Source organism: Tinamus guttatus, unplaced genomic scaffold (genome assembly GCF_059628265.1).
Source record: "Tinamus guttatus ecotype Peru unplaced genomic scaffold, ASM5962826v1 Tinamus_guttatus_pri_ptg000472l, whole genome shotgun sequence".
In the NCBI taxonomy this organism is placed as follows: Eukaryota; Metazoa; Chordata; class Aves; order Tinamiformes; family Tinamidae; genus Tinamus; species Tinamus guttatus.
Genome location: NW_028289006.1, coordinates 1017094 through 1034015, shown reverse-complemented (window position 1 = coordinate 1034015; position 16922 = coordinate 1017094). Strand labels below are relative to the sequence as shown.

The following is a 16922-nucleotide window of genomic DNA, read 5'->3' as shown; positions in this document are numbered from 1 at the left end:
CCTCTCTGGTGTGTAGGGTTGGGATTTTTTTTCCTTTCTCTTTTTTTTTTTTTTTTTTTTTCCTTTCTCCTTTCCTCGTCAGTGTCTGCGAGGCAGGGGGAGAGGCGGACGCGCGCTGCCTGCCCGCCTGCCTCCCGGCTCCTCTCCCGGCAGCGGGATGGGGCGGACCGAAGCGGTGCCCAGCAGCCCTGCTGCTCCCGCCACTGCTGCCGCTGCCGGGATGCGGGAGTCCCTCCTGCGCGAGGCAGAGGGGATAAGGGCTCCTCAGCGCCAGGCGCCTGCCTGAGCTCCCGCTTGGAGCTGCCGCCTGTTGGGCTATTTTTTTTTTTCCTTTTTTTTGCCACTGGACGAGGGGGTGCAGCCCCTCATACTTTTATTTTTTTATCACTTCTTTTTTCTTTCTTTTTTTTTCTCTTCCCTTTTTCCATCTCTCCTCTTTCCTTCCTCCCCACCTTTCCCTCAGCCAAACCCTGGTCTCTTCCCCGTGGGGGCTTTTTTGCAGCCATGAGGCTGGTGCCGGGGGCCCCGTCTTGCGAGGGTCCGAGGGGCCGGCGCGCGTAACCGACCCCTTCCCGCCGGGCGGGCAGCACAGCGCCGTGCAGGTGGCCCCTGCAGACCGGCGGACGCTCCTCGCGCGCTGCCCCCGTGGGAGACCGAGCAGCCGTGCAGCCCTGACGCACAGGGCGCCCGGCATGGCGAGCCGGGGGGGCCGCGCACGCATGGAGCGGAGCTACGTCTTCGGCATCTGCTGCCTGGTGCTCCTGGACCCGGGCCGCGTGGGCACCAGCGAGCCCAGCACGCGGGGCCCCGAGCCCGAGGGGCAGGTGGAGAGCAACAACGCCAGCTGGGGCCCCACGGCCGAGGACGTGGCCGCGGCGCCCACCGAAGCCATGCCGGGGGGTGACCGCTGCCGTGGCTACTACGACGTCATGGGGCAGTGGGACCCGCCGTTTAACTGCAACCTGGGGATCTACCAGTACTGCTGCGGGACGTGCGGGTACCGCTTCTGCTGCCAGTTCAAGCCCGGGCGGCTGGACCAAAGCGGCTGCTCCAACTACGACACCCCCAACTGGGTCAACACGGGCCAGCCACCAGCCCGGGTGGATGAGACCCCCGAGGATCCCACCCGGGACAAGACCAACATGATTGTGTACATCATCTGCGGCGTGGTGGCCATCATGGTGCTGGTGGGCATCTTCACCAAGCTGGGCCTGGAGAAGTCGCAGAGCCCCCAGGCAGAGATGACCATGTCCAGGTAAGGTCCTTCGCCCCCATGCTCCTCCTGCAAGGCAGCTCCACACTCGGGGCTCAGGGTTCCCCTTCCCCAGGGTGATCCGCAGCTTCAGCCAGGCCCCAACAGGGCCACCACCATGCCCCTCTGCACAACGATGGGGAGAGGCGCGATCCACTCCCCAAGGCAGGAACTGGCCCAGCGTGACAAAATGCAGGGTGCAGCATGGGGATGCGGGTTAGTGCTCCTGCTCTTCCCGGGATACTGAGGGCTGCCAGTCCTGGGATCTGCCTGTCCAGGGACATGCAGAAAGTGTGTCATGCTGTTCGTGACCTGGTCAAACCCTGCAAAGCTGTGAGGTCTGTCCCTGCTGAGGAGAACCATCTACCCTGTCAGTGGGGAAGAAAAAATATCACTTATCAGAAGTGGCCTCCCCCCAACCCTTCTCCCTAAATTCCTCATGTGGATCCTCATGTGTTTTGGAGTCAGCCTATGTCTAGGACAATCCTGGACAACAGTTGGCTTTATCTTCACTGCCAGCATGGAGGGAGGGGAGATTGCTGAGCGGCGCCTTTGCAGTTTCTGCACCTCCTGGCTGTGCGTGCGTGTTTGTATATGTGTGTGCGGCACATGGACGCATGCGTGTGCGCATCGGCGTGGCATGGAGGGCTCCAAACCCCTCAGGGCGCTGCTCACTTTGGCCCCAGGCGCAAAGGGGCTGCCAGCCCCCAGCACCGCAGGGAAGGGCAGTGGGGCACGTGGGGAAAAGGGCTACACGCCACTGCTGGACTCCCAGCCCCTCATTTTCACCTCCCTGGGCTGCCCTTGCCTGCTCCGGTGCTGGGCTGCCTGGCTGAGCCGGGGGCTGGAGTGGGGCAGAAAAGGTCACAGCGTCACGCGCGCGTCTCCCCCTTTCCCCGGCGCTGGGCTCCGAGCCCTCCGTCCTGCTCCACTCCTCCCTCCCGCTTGTCTCACTATTAGCACATCACCAGCTCCCCGTCTCACTTGCTCATTAGTCCTGACTTCAAATAGACACTTCTTGCCCCATTTCTGTCCCTCTGTCCCTCCCCGCATGCACAGCCACCAAAATGCAGTGCCAAGGCTTGTTTTTGCCTCCGCGTGCTGGGTGCACCCCCTTCCCCTGCAAGGATATCACCCAAGCGGCACCAAGGGAAGGTTGAGTCCCAGCTCGTGGCAAAGAGATGTCACACGCGCCCAGGCCTCAGCATGATGCACCAGTCGTGGCTCGCGGGCAAGCAACGTGCTCCCTCACATGTCCCCAGCTTTCCGGGGGGAGTTGGGGCTTGTCCAGCGAAACGCCACGTACCCCCCAGGCAGGCAGCACGACCTGACGCATCGGCCTCACTGCCCTCTCCCTCTGCGCCGCCGGGGCTTCGGCCGCATTGACGCCCTCCCAGGCACAGCTCAGCCCCTGCGGCTCCCGCCTGACTCAGAGCTGTCCCTCCTCATCCTCCTCCCGCTCGGCACACACACGTGCACACGCTGCCTGCAGTCCCTGCGGCCAACCTGCCTGCTCTGCGGGCAGCCCAGCCCGGTGGCTCTGCTTGGGCCCCAGCACTGCAGGAGACCCCTGCTCTGCCCCCTGAACCAGCTGGGGAAGAGCCCAGGCAGCGAGTTTCAGGGCAAGAGGGGACCAGGGGGCTGCACTAGCTATTTGTGCCTCAATCCAGCACCTTGCTGGCTTTCTAATCAACAAGGTGCAGGCTCTACTTCGCATCCTCCTAGTGAGGACATCAAATGTGGTGATAAATCCATTTCTATGTCATTTTGTCTAGAGATTTTAGCTTAAAAAAAAAAAAAAGGGAGAAAAAACAAAGCACCCCCCAGGAAATGATTTTACCAGGACAAACAGGGAGCTGCTCTGATTGCATCCCTGAGCGTAGGGAGCCTCTCTCCTTCCTGCAGAGCACCTGCCTGCCCCTGCCAGCACGGAACTGGGCAGCACCTGAGCACTGCATCCCATTCCCGGACCCGCTACCCACTGTGTCCAGCTCAGCTGCTCCCACCCAGACACACACTGCATCTCATCCCTAGATCTGCTGTATCCCGAATCCACTGAGGACATTCCCAGACCGAGGGCACCCCAATTCCAGTTCATCTCCATGTAATCCCTACCGCTGTGCCCATGTGCAGCAGGAGTGGCCGAGTGCTTTTGCCTGCTTGAGGACCAGGGGAAGACAGGACTGAGCCCTCCCTGTTTGGAGGAGGCCAGGTGCAATCTAGGTGGTACAGGGGTCACCAGGCCCCCTCCCAAGCCGTGCAAGGCTCTTCCGGGGGCTCTGTGCATCAGTGCCCCACAGGGGGAGCCTGGCCTGGTGTCTGTGTCTGCGTCTCTGCCCTGTGTCGCCTGGGGAAGCGCTGGCTCGCTGACAGGATCAATACGGCCTCTACCAGTCGCCGTGCTTTCTGACTCCCCTTCCATTTACCAACTTGTATGTTTTTTTTTTTTTTTGCCTCTCCTCCTTGCAAGGAGACATTGCAGCTGCGAAGGATGCAGCACCGTAAACCCCCTGGCTCTGTGGTCTCCCAGCCGGGCCTGAGGAGGTTGGAGAACAGCCCAGCTGCCACCCTAGCACATCTCTGTGCTCTGCTGCAGCCCCTGCAAGAGGCACGGCACTGCCTCCGAGAGCAGCGTGCCCGGGGGCACAAAGAGGTGCCCCTGTGGTCAGGGCTTGTTCGCCCAGAAGCCTTTCGAGGCAAAGGCAGGAGGGAAACTGCCTCCTGCCTCCACCTTGCGCTCGCCCGTCAGGCCCTGATCCCTGCACCTGGGTTGGAAACCACTTCCCGGGTCTCTGGGAAGCACCTGCTGCCAAAGCGGGGCCCCAGCAAGAAGCGCTTCCCCTTGCCTGGCCTAATGGGGCTGTGGCTGCCCCACCACCCCTGTCCGCAACGCTGGGGCTGAGAGGCCGACTGAGGATCCTTGTCCCCATCCAGGTGTGACACAAGCTGGGGTAGGTGCGGGAGTCACTGTACACGTGTGTGTGTGTGTGTGTGTGTGTGTACAAGTGACAAGCCGGCATATTGACCTGGCCATGCCAGTCCTAGCTATCCCGTGGGAATACAGACTCAAGCAGGGTGCCACTGGGCAGATCTCCAGGATGCTCAACCTGGCTCTGCCAGCAGGTCTTGCGTTTTCTCATTTCATCCACATGATACCTGGTGGGAACATTGCTGCTGAGCGGAGGGAAACTTGTTTTCGACTTGTAGCCTCAGTTCTACTGAAGTGAAGTGTTCCCTTTCTTCTTTCCCTTCCCATTTCTCTATCACGAGTCAGAACTTTTTTCTGATTAGCAGAGCGGTAATTTATTCTGCTCCCCATAAGCACACTTTCAGCTCACACGGGACTGCACTTTGAAATATGTGGGTCATTGCTCAACAGATCTTTTCTTCCTAGAAGCTGCAGATTTTTTTGACCTGGGCATATGGAGTGGGAAAAGGAAAGTTTTTCTCGTGTGTCTTTGTGTTTTTCTCCTGGGACAAAATTAGCAGCCCACCTCTGTCCACACCGCGCATGGAGTCGTTGTGCCTGCACTCTGGCCATGTGCCACAGCACTGCACAGCTGTTGCTGGCCCGCACAGAGTGATTTTCCTGAATGTCACTGCAGGAGCAGGGAGAGCAATCTCCTTTTCCCCCTTCCCTATTGAGTGGCTCCTTCTGCTTAAGCTGAAAGTGTTTCTGCCTTTGTGGGGTGATGCTGCAGTCCGGGAAAGGGGATGGCACACAGCAGAGTGCAACTCTATCCCTCCATGAGCCCGTTGCTGCAAATTCTACAATTTACTAAACCTTTTCTGCACTGGCAGTGGCAGAAAAGGAAAAAAGTGCCCATGCATCAAAGTGGTGGTATCGCATCCCGCATTCCCCATCAAAACACATGGGGATCCACGCACAAAGGAGGCAGACGGATGCGAGGACAGTGCGGCAGCAGAGCCTTGGAAGGCAAAGCACCAGCAACTGCATCCAAGGGGGTAGGGGGATGGAGCCATTACTGTTTTCCTGGGCTTTGTCCGGTGCTGGTGCAGAGCAGAGCCCATGGCTGACAGCTGCCTTAGGAGTCCTTAGTGCCCTCCCTGCATGTCCTTCTCCCCTAACTGGGCAGCAGGGTGGCACACGAGCTGTGCAGCCTGCGTGGTGGCCGGGTTTCCTGTGCACGACCCGCCGGAGGTCCTCTGTTCTGCAAGCTCCCCTTCCCATGTGTGTGAGACTAGCACAGCTCTGTGGCACAGGCTGCACCGTTGCCTCCACCCTGGTGTGGCTGGGAGAACAGGCAGCCCCTGCACCATGTTTCTGCTCAGCGCCACCAAGAGAGCGCAAATATTTCTCTCTGCTTCTGCCCCGTGCGCCCACGCGTAGCTCAGCATGGGCAATGCAACCTTGTGTCCCTCTCAGCGCTTCGGGTAGGAGCTTCTCATGTTGCGCCTTGCGGACTGCATCGTGGCCTCGGGCCAACTTCTCATCACACAGCTGGTTTGGTGTCTGTTTCTATCTATTTGTCCTGCCATTTTTTTTTCTTTTCTTTTGTTTTGTCTTTCCTGCTCCTCGGGAGCATTCCTCATGCTTCAGGGCTATTCCTGCAGTTTTCCTCACAAACTTCCTAGGCTAAAGAGGAAAGTCTGCCACCTGCATGCCTTCAGATGACAGCCCATTCCTGATGCCTGCAAAACTCACAAACTCCAAGGGTCACCTCTTGTCATTTGTCTGTACAGATGAGGGACATGTCTTACAAAAGCGCTTTGGTGGGAAGGGGTTTAAGCTCTGACCTAAGAGCAATAAGTCTCAGAAAAACCCACAAGCTCTGCTGCTGATACTCACAGCAGTGAGAGACCTGAAGGTCCCAGCTGGTTGTATCTCAGTGTCCTGCTTCACCTGAACCTAAGAGGCCAGGACCACCCAGCTTGTCCTGAGAACCCACTACCCTCTGCCCCAGCAAGTTTTCCAAGATGTTCATGTAAGCACAGTGTGATTGGCATCAGCACCAAAAAAGGACAAACACACACAGCTGGAGGTAGGAAAGCCCACATTAGGAAGATGGATTCCTGCCCTCCTTTCCCACCAGTTCCTGCTGTAGCAACAGTGGCAGCTCTGCCTGGAGACCAGGCCAGCCCTACATTCCCAGTCCTGCTCCTTTCCAGACTCAGCTTCAGCACGGTCACCTCAGCCTCTGTCCCTTGGAGCCCTCAGGCTGCAGTGCCTCGGTGCGGATGGATGTCTATCCTCCGTGGGGTGGGGGGAAAACTGAAAACTACTGATCACTCTTGGCTCAGTGCTGTCACCATCACCAAGAGCTCTTGTCCTCTGTAGGAAGACTCTCCTTTCCACTGTTGGACATCAGTTTGTGGCACTAACACCCCTATGGACAGTTTGCATGGGGCAAACCTGAGGGATCCCAGCAGACTTTCTTGACTGCTATCATGGAAGTCACCTATAAGCAGCAACAAACAATTTTTTGTCTTGTGGGGGAAAAAAAAAAAGCTGCTCAGCAGATAAAATGCCCCATTTTCCCAGCAGCGGATTTTTAGACCCCTCCCCACATCCACCTTACATCACCCCTGGTTGCTGGTAAGCCCAGGGTCACCCATCACCCAGCCCAGCTCATGTGCACCCAGCAACTCTTACTGTTTGCCCAGCCAGGTGGTGGACTTTCCTGGACTTTCCTTCCTGACCATTGTACATTTTCTTAAGGGAACATCTGTTGTTTCAGCTCACCTACTTCCCAGCAGGATCTGAATCTCGCCCTCCTGCCTTGGATGGTCTGTGCACGCAGAGCCAGGGAGCTACCTGTGCCTCCCTCCCTGTCCCCATGATGGCTGCCATCCTTCTGCAGGTCCTTATGGTGGTTCTCACAACCGTTCTTCTTCCTGCTCGGATTATGCTTGGCACCCATCCTGAGCATTTGCACAGCGTGTCCAAATCCCGTGTGAGTCAGGAACACCTGCCTGTGTTTTTCTTTAGGCCCCAGATCTCTAGAGATATAGGGACCTTCTAGACTAAATGAATCTTTTGAGAGTCACACCATGAGACCCTACAGAAAGATCCTGCACCTGTTGGATCCTTATGGGCAAGAGATCTGGGGATCTTCCAGGGAAACTCAAGGAAAATTTGCTCCCCAGTTGCTCTCCAAATGAGATGCTTCTCATCTGCCAAGAAGCCAAGGATATCTCAAGATGCTTTTGTGCTGATACATAGGTGCAGCAGCCTGCCATGACATCTCTCCTAGGGCTGTGCTTCGCATGGCTTTCACCCATAGGCATACAGCCATGTCTAGGCAAACGGGGTTATTGTTGGGATTGCCTAAGTGGTCTATGTCCATCCGCATAAGCCCTCTCAAGAGAAAGAAAAGTTGCATACCGGAGCCATTTATAACTTTATGAGGCACAGTAGGGACTTACTGGGGGAAGTAGCCTTGCACACGCTTCTGTGGGTGCTACTAACACCAAGGAACGCTCCGTTGTGGTTGTACAGATGTCCCCATGGTCAGCGTGTGCCTGCACGGATACACCCCCTCAAGGGCAGCTCCGCGGAGCAGACTGCTCTTCCCCGGCACCCGCCGCCCCAGCACAGCGCTGGGGAGGGGGACAGCAGAGCCCGAGGAGCAGGGACGGTGCTGCCTGAAGCTCTCCCACCAGCTGCTGCATCAGCAAGTACCCCACATGCTCGTGTTTTGCAGTGCAGGCTGGGTCTCTCCAGGATATTTGGGGTCCTGAAACCCTACCCTACTCTATGTCTGGCTGCGCCGAGTGTTTCTCTGGCAATGCTCCAGGCTGAGGCTGCGCTTGTGGCTGATGCCTATGGTAGTAAGAAGCAGCGAAGACCTAGAAAAGGTGTTTGGAGGCAATATGGTGAATGCCTTGTCACATGCTGCCCCAGCTCCCTGGAAGAGGAGACCAAAATGACCCAGTGATGGGGAGGGAGGAAGGGGCAGGACTCCTCCCCATCACTGCTCCCATCTGGCTGCCACACGCTGTGCTGCTGGCACCGCGGGGCCCTCCTCCAGCAGCAGTCCTCTCCCAGGAGGTCCAGCACTGCCCCACTGCCCTCGGTCTTGGCTGGTGTTGTGTCTCCCTGTCACCTGGCGGTCCCACTGATCCAGGGCAGCTGTGTGGAGCAGTGACCAGGCTGACGGAGCGCAGCCCAGTGGACAGCGGTGGCCAAGGGCAGCCTGAGGTATCCTGTGGGCCCGAAGCAGTATTCCCATGAGGGCAGCTCCTGCGTTTCTCCCTGCTCCACAGCTGTGCCCGTATCCCTCTACCGAGTTCCCTTTCCCTGCTCACAGACAACAGGAGCTCTGAGTGCTGCTCCCATTTCTCCCTCCTAAAGGACAAACGTGTCAGCAGGCTATTTCCTGCTCCGCATTTAGCAGTCAGCGTTGGCAGCGAGGAGAGACCTGGGCAGGTGGTACGCAGGCGAGTGGGGCAGAAGAATTCAGTTCTTTTGCCGCATCCATTCACCCGACCTGCTGAGCGAGAGCAGAATGAGACCAGACGAACTGAAAAATGAGTATCTTGTCCTTTCCTGGCTGGTGGTAGCACTGACCAAGGCAGGGTGGGAGAGGGGTCAGGTTCTGAATGGCTGGCAAGTGTTGCTCCTTCAAGAGAGAAGGTCTGTGTCGGCACAGAAGGTGACGTGTCACCACAAGTGATCCTGGGGCAGAGATGCGCCGGGGTGTAACCAAACGTGTCTGAAGCAAACTGGGCATTTTCTCAGAGTCTTGCAACATGCCAGTCCCCACAGAGAGGGACACAGCGCACCAGACTGCGCCGGTGTCTGTCCACACTATCACACAGGCTGCCCACCGGAGAGGCCATCCAGTTAGCCCGGAGAAAGGAGCTGATGGATGGGCTGCGAGGCACCCCGTGCCAATGGAAGTAGTGGAGCTGAGCTCTAGCTGCTCCTAAGCAGCCTGCTTTCCCATGCCAGCCCTTTGCTAGAATATCCTGTTGAGTTCTGTAAAACCTCCTTGCCCTGGGCATCCCAACCTCTACAGGGGGAGCAGGCAGGGATCCTGCAGCGCCAAGGCTGCCTCACTACACAGACTTAGGGCCCCAGTCCCAAGCAGTGTAAGATATGGGAAAAGTCTCCCCAGGAGGCAAAAGTGAAGCTCTTGTTTGGCACCGACAGCAGTGCAGGAGATCCAGTGCCAACCCACCGCAGCCCTAATGTACAGTACAGTTCCCTCCCACCGTGTTTTCGCTCGCCCGAAGCAGCAATGGCTTCTCACCCTCCTCCCCGGCGGGCTGCAACCTTCCGCTCCCGCTCCAAGGGCAGGAGCAAAGCATTCGCTCCAGCTTGGGGCAATGTTGCTTCAGTTGTCACTCATTTATCTCTCTCCTCCTTTGATGGCTGCACTGTCTCCTCCTCCGATTCCTCTGACTCCCCTTGCCCACGGCTTGCAACAGCTCTCCTGTTGTGGTTTCCACACATGGGTCTTAAGCCACTGATCCTTCTCCCCTTCTATGGGGCTCCCAAAAATGAGTCAGCCCCTGGGGCTGGGGGATCTGTCATGCCCTGCTTCCCTACTCCCACAGGGTCACCTCCATCTCATGCACCCAGTAGTTCCCTCAGGACGGCTCGGGAGCACTGACCTCTGTGTGCTAGTCCTTGCCATAGAGCTATTTCTGACTTGTCACTGTCACTGCTCCAGAAGTCACCTCTTTGCGTGCTGAAGAGCTCTTGATGCTTGTACCAGGGTTTTGGTGGACCTCCGTCGAGCTCATTGGCTTGGTCTTCCAGGCTTGGATCGGACAGGACTTGCAGGCAAGCCCAGATGAGACTTTGCCTGGGTAAGACAGTCTTATTCTGAAAGCAGGTGATAGCTTGGAGTGGGATCTCACTCCAGAACAGCACACCAACTCCTAGGTGCAGCCATGTGAACTCAATATCCGCAGGCACAGTGTGCTGGATGGAGGCTGCTCCTGGCAATGGATGCCTCTACATTGGTGTTTAATTTCAGGTGAGGAGTGCAGCTTTAAAGCCATTCTGCTGATCTTCCTTGCATACTCAGCCTTAGTGTGCACCCTGGAGCCATCTCAGGGGCACATACTTTTGGATGAACTTACCTGGGAGATGTGCTCCAGGAGCAGACTAAACCTTCCCCAAACACTGAGTCTTCAACCATGGGACCAGGCTAGGGCTAGCCTGAAGGAAAACCCCCAAAACACACACGGTGCAGCCTCCAGCTTTTTCCTTCCTTGCACTGCAGGGTGTGGGGATGAAGGGGCAAATGTGGGCAGCTCTTTCTCTGTGCAGCCGACCATGATCCCAGGCCCCCATCTGCTCTGGCTGGACCTCCACAATGTGCGCAGCTGGGTTCCACCCCAGGTGACACCATGAAGAACCTCCTACAGCACCAGGCTCTTGAGCAGTGCAACAGCACATGCCCAAGCACCAGTGCAGGAAGAGCCCCACTGGTGGCTTGTGGGCTGCAGCCCCACAGGGGCTGTGTCTGCAGCCCTTGCCTGTGGCACAGCTTGTGACACGGGAGAGCTGGTGAGTCAGGTGTTGCTGACGCTCAGGGACGGCGCAGTTTCTACCTTTGCAAAATCGCTTGTTAAGAGCTGCATTTACTGTTATTGTTCTTGTCCGTGCTCTGGGCAGGCAATGCTGAGGGTAGATTTGTGGGGGAAAAAAAATAAGCACTGATGGATTTATCTGGAGAGAAAGTCGCAGATAAAGGATTGCTCAAGCTTCATAAACAGACCCGAGGGAAAAAAAAATAGGTCAAATCACATTGAACTTCCCAGCAAAAGAAGCCAGGCTGAGTGCTGGGCCCTGGGGATGCTCCGAGTGGAGGCAGCAGCCTGCTATGAGGGGGCCGGCCGTAATGCACCTCAGGGAAGGGGAGAGCTGCCGGGCTGCAGCTCCTCAGCAGGATGCTGCCCCGCAGACCTCCTGCCCAGGCACAGCTGCAGGGGAGCTACTATGCGGCACCCAATGTGCCATGAAAGATAGGGCCTCCTTTCCTGGGACTGAACATGCCCAGGAGTTACAGGAGCAAGAGGGATCCATGGTGAAATGAAATCCCTGAGTTGAACTGAAGCCCTCATAGCAGATCCTGAAGCATCCTAAGGGCAACAGCAGCTGCTACCTCCAGCTCCAGAGTGAGCTAGAGAAGACAGGCAGCAGGGAGCAAAACCTGACACAGCCATGGGAGGCACAGCATCAGTGACAGGAGGAGCCTGGCTGGGCCAAGAAACGTGTAAATAAACCAAAGGAAGGCTCCTGGGGGCACATGGCCACACCAGTTTAGCTCAGCAAATTATCTGTTTCTTCATGGGGAAGACCTATGATTTGAGTGAGCCTCAAGACTAAAGTCAAATGGTGTTCAGGTCTTTAAGAGATGATTTAAGGAAAGGAAGGAGTGCCTGGGCAAAGAGCAGCACTGAAATAAACTCACAGAATCGCAGAACGCTTGAGGCTGGCAGGGAGCTCTGGAGATCATATCCAGTGTTCGACTCCCCTTTACCGTAAAGAAGGTGGGGTTTTTTAATTACTATTACTACATCTAAGAAGAATTTCTTGTATTTGGGCAGCTCTGAGAAGAGTCTGATGCTGTCTCCTTGCCTTCTCCCATCCGGTATTCATACACGCTGATAAACCCCCCTGAGCCTTTCTTTCTCCTGGCTGAACAATCTCAGCTCTCAGTTTCTCCCATATGGAAAAACTCTCTAATGCTTTAATCATCTTTGTGGCCTTCACGGGACTCTCTCTAGCATCTCCACAACTGTCTTGGACTGAGAAGTCCAGCATCCTGCCGTGGCCTCACCGAGGCTGAGGAGAGAGGGCAGCTCACCTCCCTTGACCTGCTGGCCGTCCTCTGCCTAACGAAGCACCAGTGCTGCTGGCCTTCTTCAGCACAAGGGCATACTGCTCATTCATATGCAACTTGTTGTCCACCAGGACCTTCCAGCCCTTCACTGCTTTCCAGTGGGTCAGCCCCTAGCCTGTACTGGAGCACGAGGTTATTCTTCCCCAGGTGCAGGATTTTGCATTTTCCTTTTGCCGAACTTCCTGGTCTATTTCGAGATTAAGTGATCCTGAGGGAACCTGTTCATCAAATCTTCTTCAGAGTGTTGGAAAAGACATACAAAGTGAATGATCTTCCCCCGCAACTTTCCGGAGGCTGCTGTTACTGTTGCCCTCTGGTGTTCACTCATTGCAGTCGAAATGAAAGGCATAATGTCATGGGTACAGTCCTCCAGTAATCCTGGCTGGAATTTCAAGGCAATCTCAGAAGTCCTGCCCCATTCCAAGCACCATGGCTTCACATGACACATGCAAGGGCAGGACTTTGTGAGCTACATGACAGAAACAGGAGTTCAAAGAGGTGGATAAGGCATGACACATTGGCAGCAGGTCACAGCAGGCGTCGATCTGGTCCGCCCAGGCTGTGAGCTCCACATCTTCTGGCTCCATTTCTCACACCCAGTGTGTTGCAGGACAGTACATGTACCCATCCTGGGGTAGGTCAGGGTGTCCTGCTATGCAGCTGCCGGAGGGAGATGAGCTCTCTGCTTGGAGGTTTGGCACGCCTGTCTCAAAGGAGAGGAGGAGGGAGAAGAGGAAAGGCCAGGGTAGACAGAAGAGGGGCACAAGGTGTGTAGTAAGCAATGAGCACGGATGGGCTTCTCAGAAAAGGTAAGTTCGGACTAGGATGTAGATGGATCTCAGACCTTTTTTTTAACTTGGCTCTGCAGAAAGCACTTTGATTCCCCATTGTTTTACTGGGTGAAAATCATGGGGGATGAGCAGTCTTGCTACTCTGGACAAGACTGTAACAGATCCACTGCAGAAAAAGGTACTAAACCCAGTCTAAGAGTGACCCCATGTCCCTGAGACAAGCGTTTGTGGAGAACATGCAGCAGGGGTAGAAGGAGGGGATGGGCATGCAAGATCAGTGTGTTCAACTCGTGTCACCTTGGACTGATTAGAAAAACTGATCCACCTAACACAGGCAGCAGCTGATGGCAGCTCCACGCTTCTGCACATAGGCAGGAAAAAATATTGTAGAGAGGCAGAGCCTGAATTACTTGTACCAGGGTTCCGAGGGAAGCATAGGAGCCAAGGCCTTCTCCTGGTAGCCCAGGGCAGGTCTTACAAGCCAACGCCGTGTCTTCCTTCCCCCAGGCTTTGCATGATACTTGGTGTCTGTTTATCTTGTGCATGGAAGCTAGAATTGTTTCACCCCTTTCCAACCCTTTTTCCCCGATTTTGGTCGGATGAGACCTTGAGGGTGGGATCACTGGTTCAATCCTCATTCAGAGCAGGGCTCACTTCAAAGTTAGATGAAGTTGCTCAGGGTCTTGGCTGGGTGAGTTTTGATTATCTCCAGGGATGCAGATCCCACAGATGCTCCAGGTCCTTCTGCCATGTCTGACCACCCTCACAGGGAAGAGTTCTCCTTATTTTTAGCCTGAATTAATCCAGCTTGCATCTGGCAACCCTTGCTCTGTCATATGTCTGGCAACACTCACTCTGTCACGGTGCACCTCTGAGAAGAGCCTGGCTCCATCTCCTCTGCAGCCCCCACTGCTGCAGCTGAGAGCAGCAATCACCCACTTCGGTCTCGTTGTCTCCAGCCCAACCAGCCCAGCTTGCTCAGCCTCTGGCCCTCGACCATTTTGCTCCATGGGGCCTCCATGGGGCTCGCCCCAGCTTGGCAACATCTCTCTTGCCCTGGGAGAGCCAAAGCCAGGCACTACTCCAGATGCAGTTTTTGACTGCTTCAGAGCAAGGAGCTGACATATATAACAAGTCAGGATTATTCACCCTTCCTCCCCAGTATGCATCAATTTACATTTATCCACACTGAGTTTAATCTGCTGTTTTATCGTCCAGTCACTTGATATCGTGAAGCTCCTTCTGCAGCTCTTTCAGCGTGCCCATATGAGCTAGCCAGAGCATTTGACATGAAAGGCATGCTGACAGGGATCCTGGGGATTAGAGAGACAGCAAAAGCCCTAACTGGACTCTCTCTGCTTTCCTAAGCATCCTTGATAGCGAAAGACTGGTCTTTATAGCATAAATTGTGGGTTTCTTTCATGCTAATGCCAATGCAAATAGAAGCTTTGTTTCCTACCCTGGGACTCACTGTCAAGGGCCACAACAACGAGCGCGCGCGCCTTAAACTGGGACCGCCTGTGCACCACAGTACTGCTGCAGTGTCTCCAGCCATGAATGTTAAACGAAATAGTGCTTTATCTTATGTAATGGTGTTTAATGTTTAATGCTATTACTTATAAAGAGGGCATTACGAATGGACAGCGCATGCGCGAGAGGCCACTGCTAGTTCATTCTCCCTGAAGAGGCACAAGCCGTGGCTCTAATCTCTTCCCCAGGGTTTTCTCCACTTTGAAATAATTCAAACGAAGGTGTAGCCACCTCTCCCCTCATTCCGCCAGCCTCACGCTCTGGGGAAATATCCCCGAGGTGTAGCTTGAGTTGACGTCAGTTCGGTTTTTCTCCGGCTCATTCTGTTTTACCCCTTGTAGCCCACTCTGAGCAACGCATCTCCCTCAGTGGCTTTTCACTGTGAAACTCCTGAGCCCAGGACTGCTCAGCCTGAGCCAAACCTTAATTTGCTAATCAGGGATGTGCTCTAGCCTTGTTGCAAAAGCTGGCTTGGGTGAGAGTATTGTTGATAGCCACTGGTAATGATTTTCTAACCACGAGCTAGGAAGCTCTCCCATCAAAGCCTAAAAAAAGTGCTTCCCAGGTGAACCAGAGCTGGGAGAAAAAGGATGAGTGAAGGACAGCTGGATTCAGCTCTGGGTTTGCATTTGGATCCCGAAAAAAAAGAAAAAGGTGTTTTCTTTAGCCATTACCGCTCAGTTTGGGAGGGGGGGCTATGGTGGGACCTAGAGCGGCAGGAGGCATGAGGGGCTTGGGGAGGTGTGCGGGGTGGCTGGCCGGGGCGAGCGCCGGGGCTGCGCGGAGCCGGTGGGCTGTGCAGCACCGTGAGCGCCCATCCTGCCTCCCCCAGGACGCTGACAGACCTGCTGAAGCAGCCGGGCCTCGGCCCCTCTGAGCAGCTCGACGGCCACGTGGGCAGCCTCCAGGTGCAGGTGGGCGAGGGGCTGGGCCGCCCGCCCCCTCGGAATGGCACAGGTAAGGGGCGCTGTGCCGGCCCCGTGAGCGTGGGCGACCCCACCGGCCCCCCGCCCACGCGCCCTTCTCTCCCCAGACAAGCTGCACCTCAACAACGCCCTGGTCACCAACCCCATCGGGGGGCCCCCCATGGGGCTGCCGCTGGCCCATGGCAGCCGCCTGCCACTGCAGGCGCCCGACTACGCCAAGTACGCCACACTCAGGGCCGTGGGTAAGCGTCACCACCACCGCACGGGAGCAGGGACGTGGGCTGCCCTCGGGAAGGACTGGGGAGGGGAGGGCCCCATAGGGCACCAGCAGCACCCACCAGCACCTCTGGCCAATGAGGAGCCAGGATCCCTGAGCACCTGGCCAATCAGGGCTCAGGATCCCCCCTGCACATACCCCTGCACTCGCCCAGCCAATCAGGCACCAGGATCCCAGCCAATTGGCAGCCAGGATCTTCCAGAGCCCCACAGCACTCTGGCCAATCAGGGCTCTGGATTCCCCCTCCCCGCCCTAGCATCCCCAACGCTACCCCAGCCAATTAGAGGCCAAGATCCCCTGCTCCAGCCCCACTTCTGCAGCCAATCAGGGACCACAATTCCTCCACAGACCCACAGGCATTTCCCCAGCCAATCACAGCCCTGGTTTCCCCATAGCACCACTCCCCCAGCCAATCAGAGGCCAAGATCCCCAAGCTCCTCAAACATTCTCCCAACAAATCAGGGCCCAGGATCTCCCAGGGTCCAGGGTCTCCCAGCACCTGCTCCCACACATCATGGCCCTCCCGCCCTCCTGTTCGGCCCCAGGGGACACTGCTTATCCCCTGGACAGAGTCCCCAGCCCTGGTGCCTGCAGCATGGGGGTGGCACCAGGGCCTCTCTCAGGCTTTGGACATCCCTCCCCAGGGACCCCAGCCCTACCGGGGTCATCCTCCCCACTGTGGGGTGACACCCCATGCCAGCATCCCCCTCCCTGTGTCCCCCACAGAGAGTGCCCCGGAGGACTTCTACAAGCGCTTCGCCGGGGCGGACCTGCCCCCCAGCAGCACCCTGCCCTTCCCGGCTGAGGCGCCGGCTCTGCCTGAGGGCTGCCCCATGGGCCCCAAAGCCAAGGGGACAAAAGGGGGCCCTCCGCCGCCGCTGGCCAGCCCAGCCTTCAAAGGGGGCTGGGAGGGCGGCCGCCGGCAGGGCTACGCTGCCGGGCGCCCCTTCAGCGCCGAGAAGCTGCCTGAGCTCTTCGGCACCGCACCGCCCCACTATGCCCAGCCCCAGCGGCACCTCTCCACCAACAGCAAGACTGAGGTCACCGTCTAAGCAGAGGGGGAAGGCGACGCTGACCCTCTTGCTCTGGTTTCGGCCGCGGCGCTGGTGGGGCCCAACGGGACAGGACAGCGCAGCGGTGCTGGCTCCAGGGCTGTGCAGCTGTGGCCGCAAGAGAGCTGCGCTGTGGGGCCGCTGCCTCCAGCCGTGCGCCCGGCCGCAGGCACTGCTGCCATCGGGACGCCCCACGGTGCAGCCGGGACACAGCCTGACTCACGCCCAGCAAGGCCGCCCGACCCACCACGAGGAACTCACGGGCGACCAT

General features: G+C 56.9%; 1 protein-coding gene across 1 annotated transcript; it reads left to right on the top strand.

The window, feature by feature from the left end:
* The first annotated feature begins 677 nt into the window (after window positions 1-677).
* Window positions 678-16670, top strand: SHISA8 (shisa family member 8). Its single transcript, XM_088532963.1, has 4 exons — window positions 678-1255; window positions 15229-15353; window positions 15430-15564; window positions 16326-16670. The coding sequence occupies exons 1-4, from the start codon at window positions 693-695 to the stop codon at window positions 16649-16651; spliced, it is 1149 nt and encodes a 382-aa protein (XP_088389089.1). The 5' UTR covers window positions 678-692; the 3' UTR covers window positions 16652-16670.
* The last annotated feature ends 252 nt before the right edge of the window (window positions 16671-16922 follow it).

Bases quoted from the DNA above. Each gene is read 5' to 3' on its own strand.
- SHISA8 (XM_088532963.1), top strand. From the start codon at position 693: ATGGCGAGCCGGGGGGGCCGCGCACGCATGGAGCGGAGCTACGTCTTC. The intron at 1,256-15,228 runs GTAAGGTCCTTC...TGCCTCCCCCAG, and splicing joins GCAGAGATGACCATGTCCAG to GACGCTGACAGACCTGCTGA. The intron at 15,354-15,429 runs GTAAGGGGCGCT...TTCTCTCCCCAG, and splicing joins GCCCCCTCGGAATGGCACAG to ACAAGCTGCACCTCAACAAC.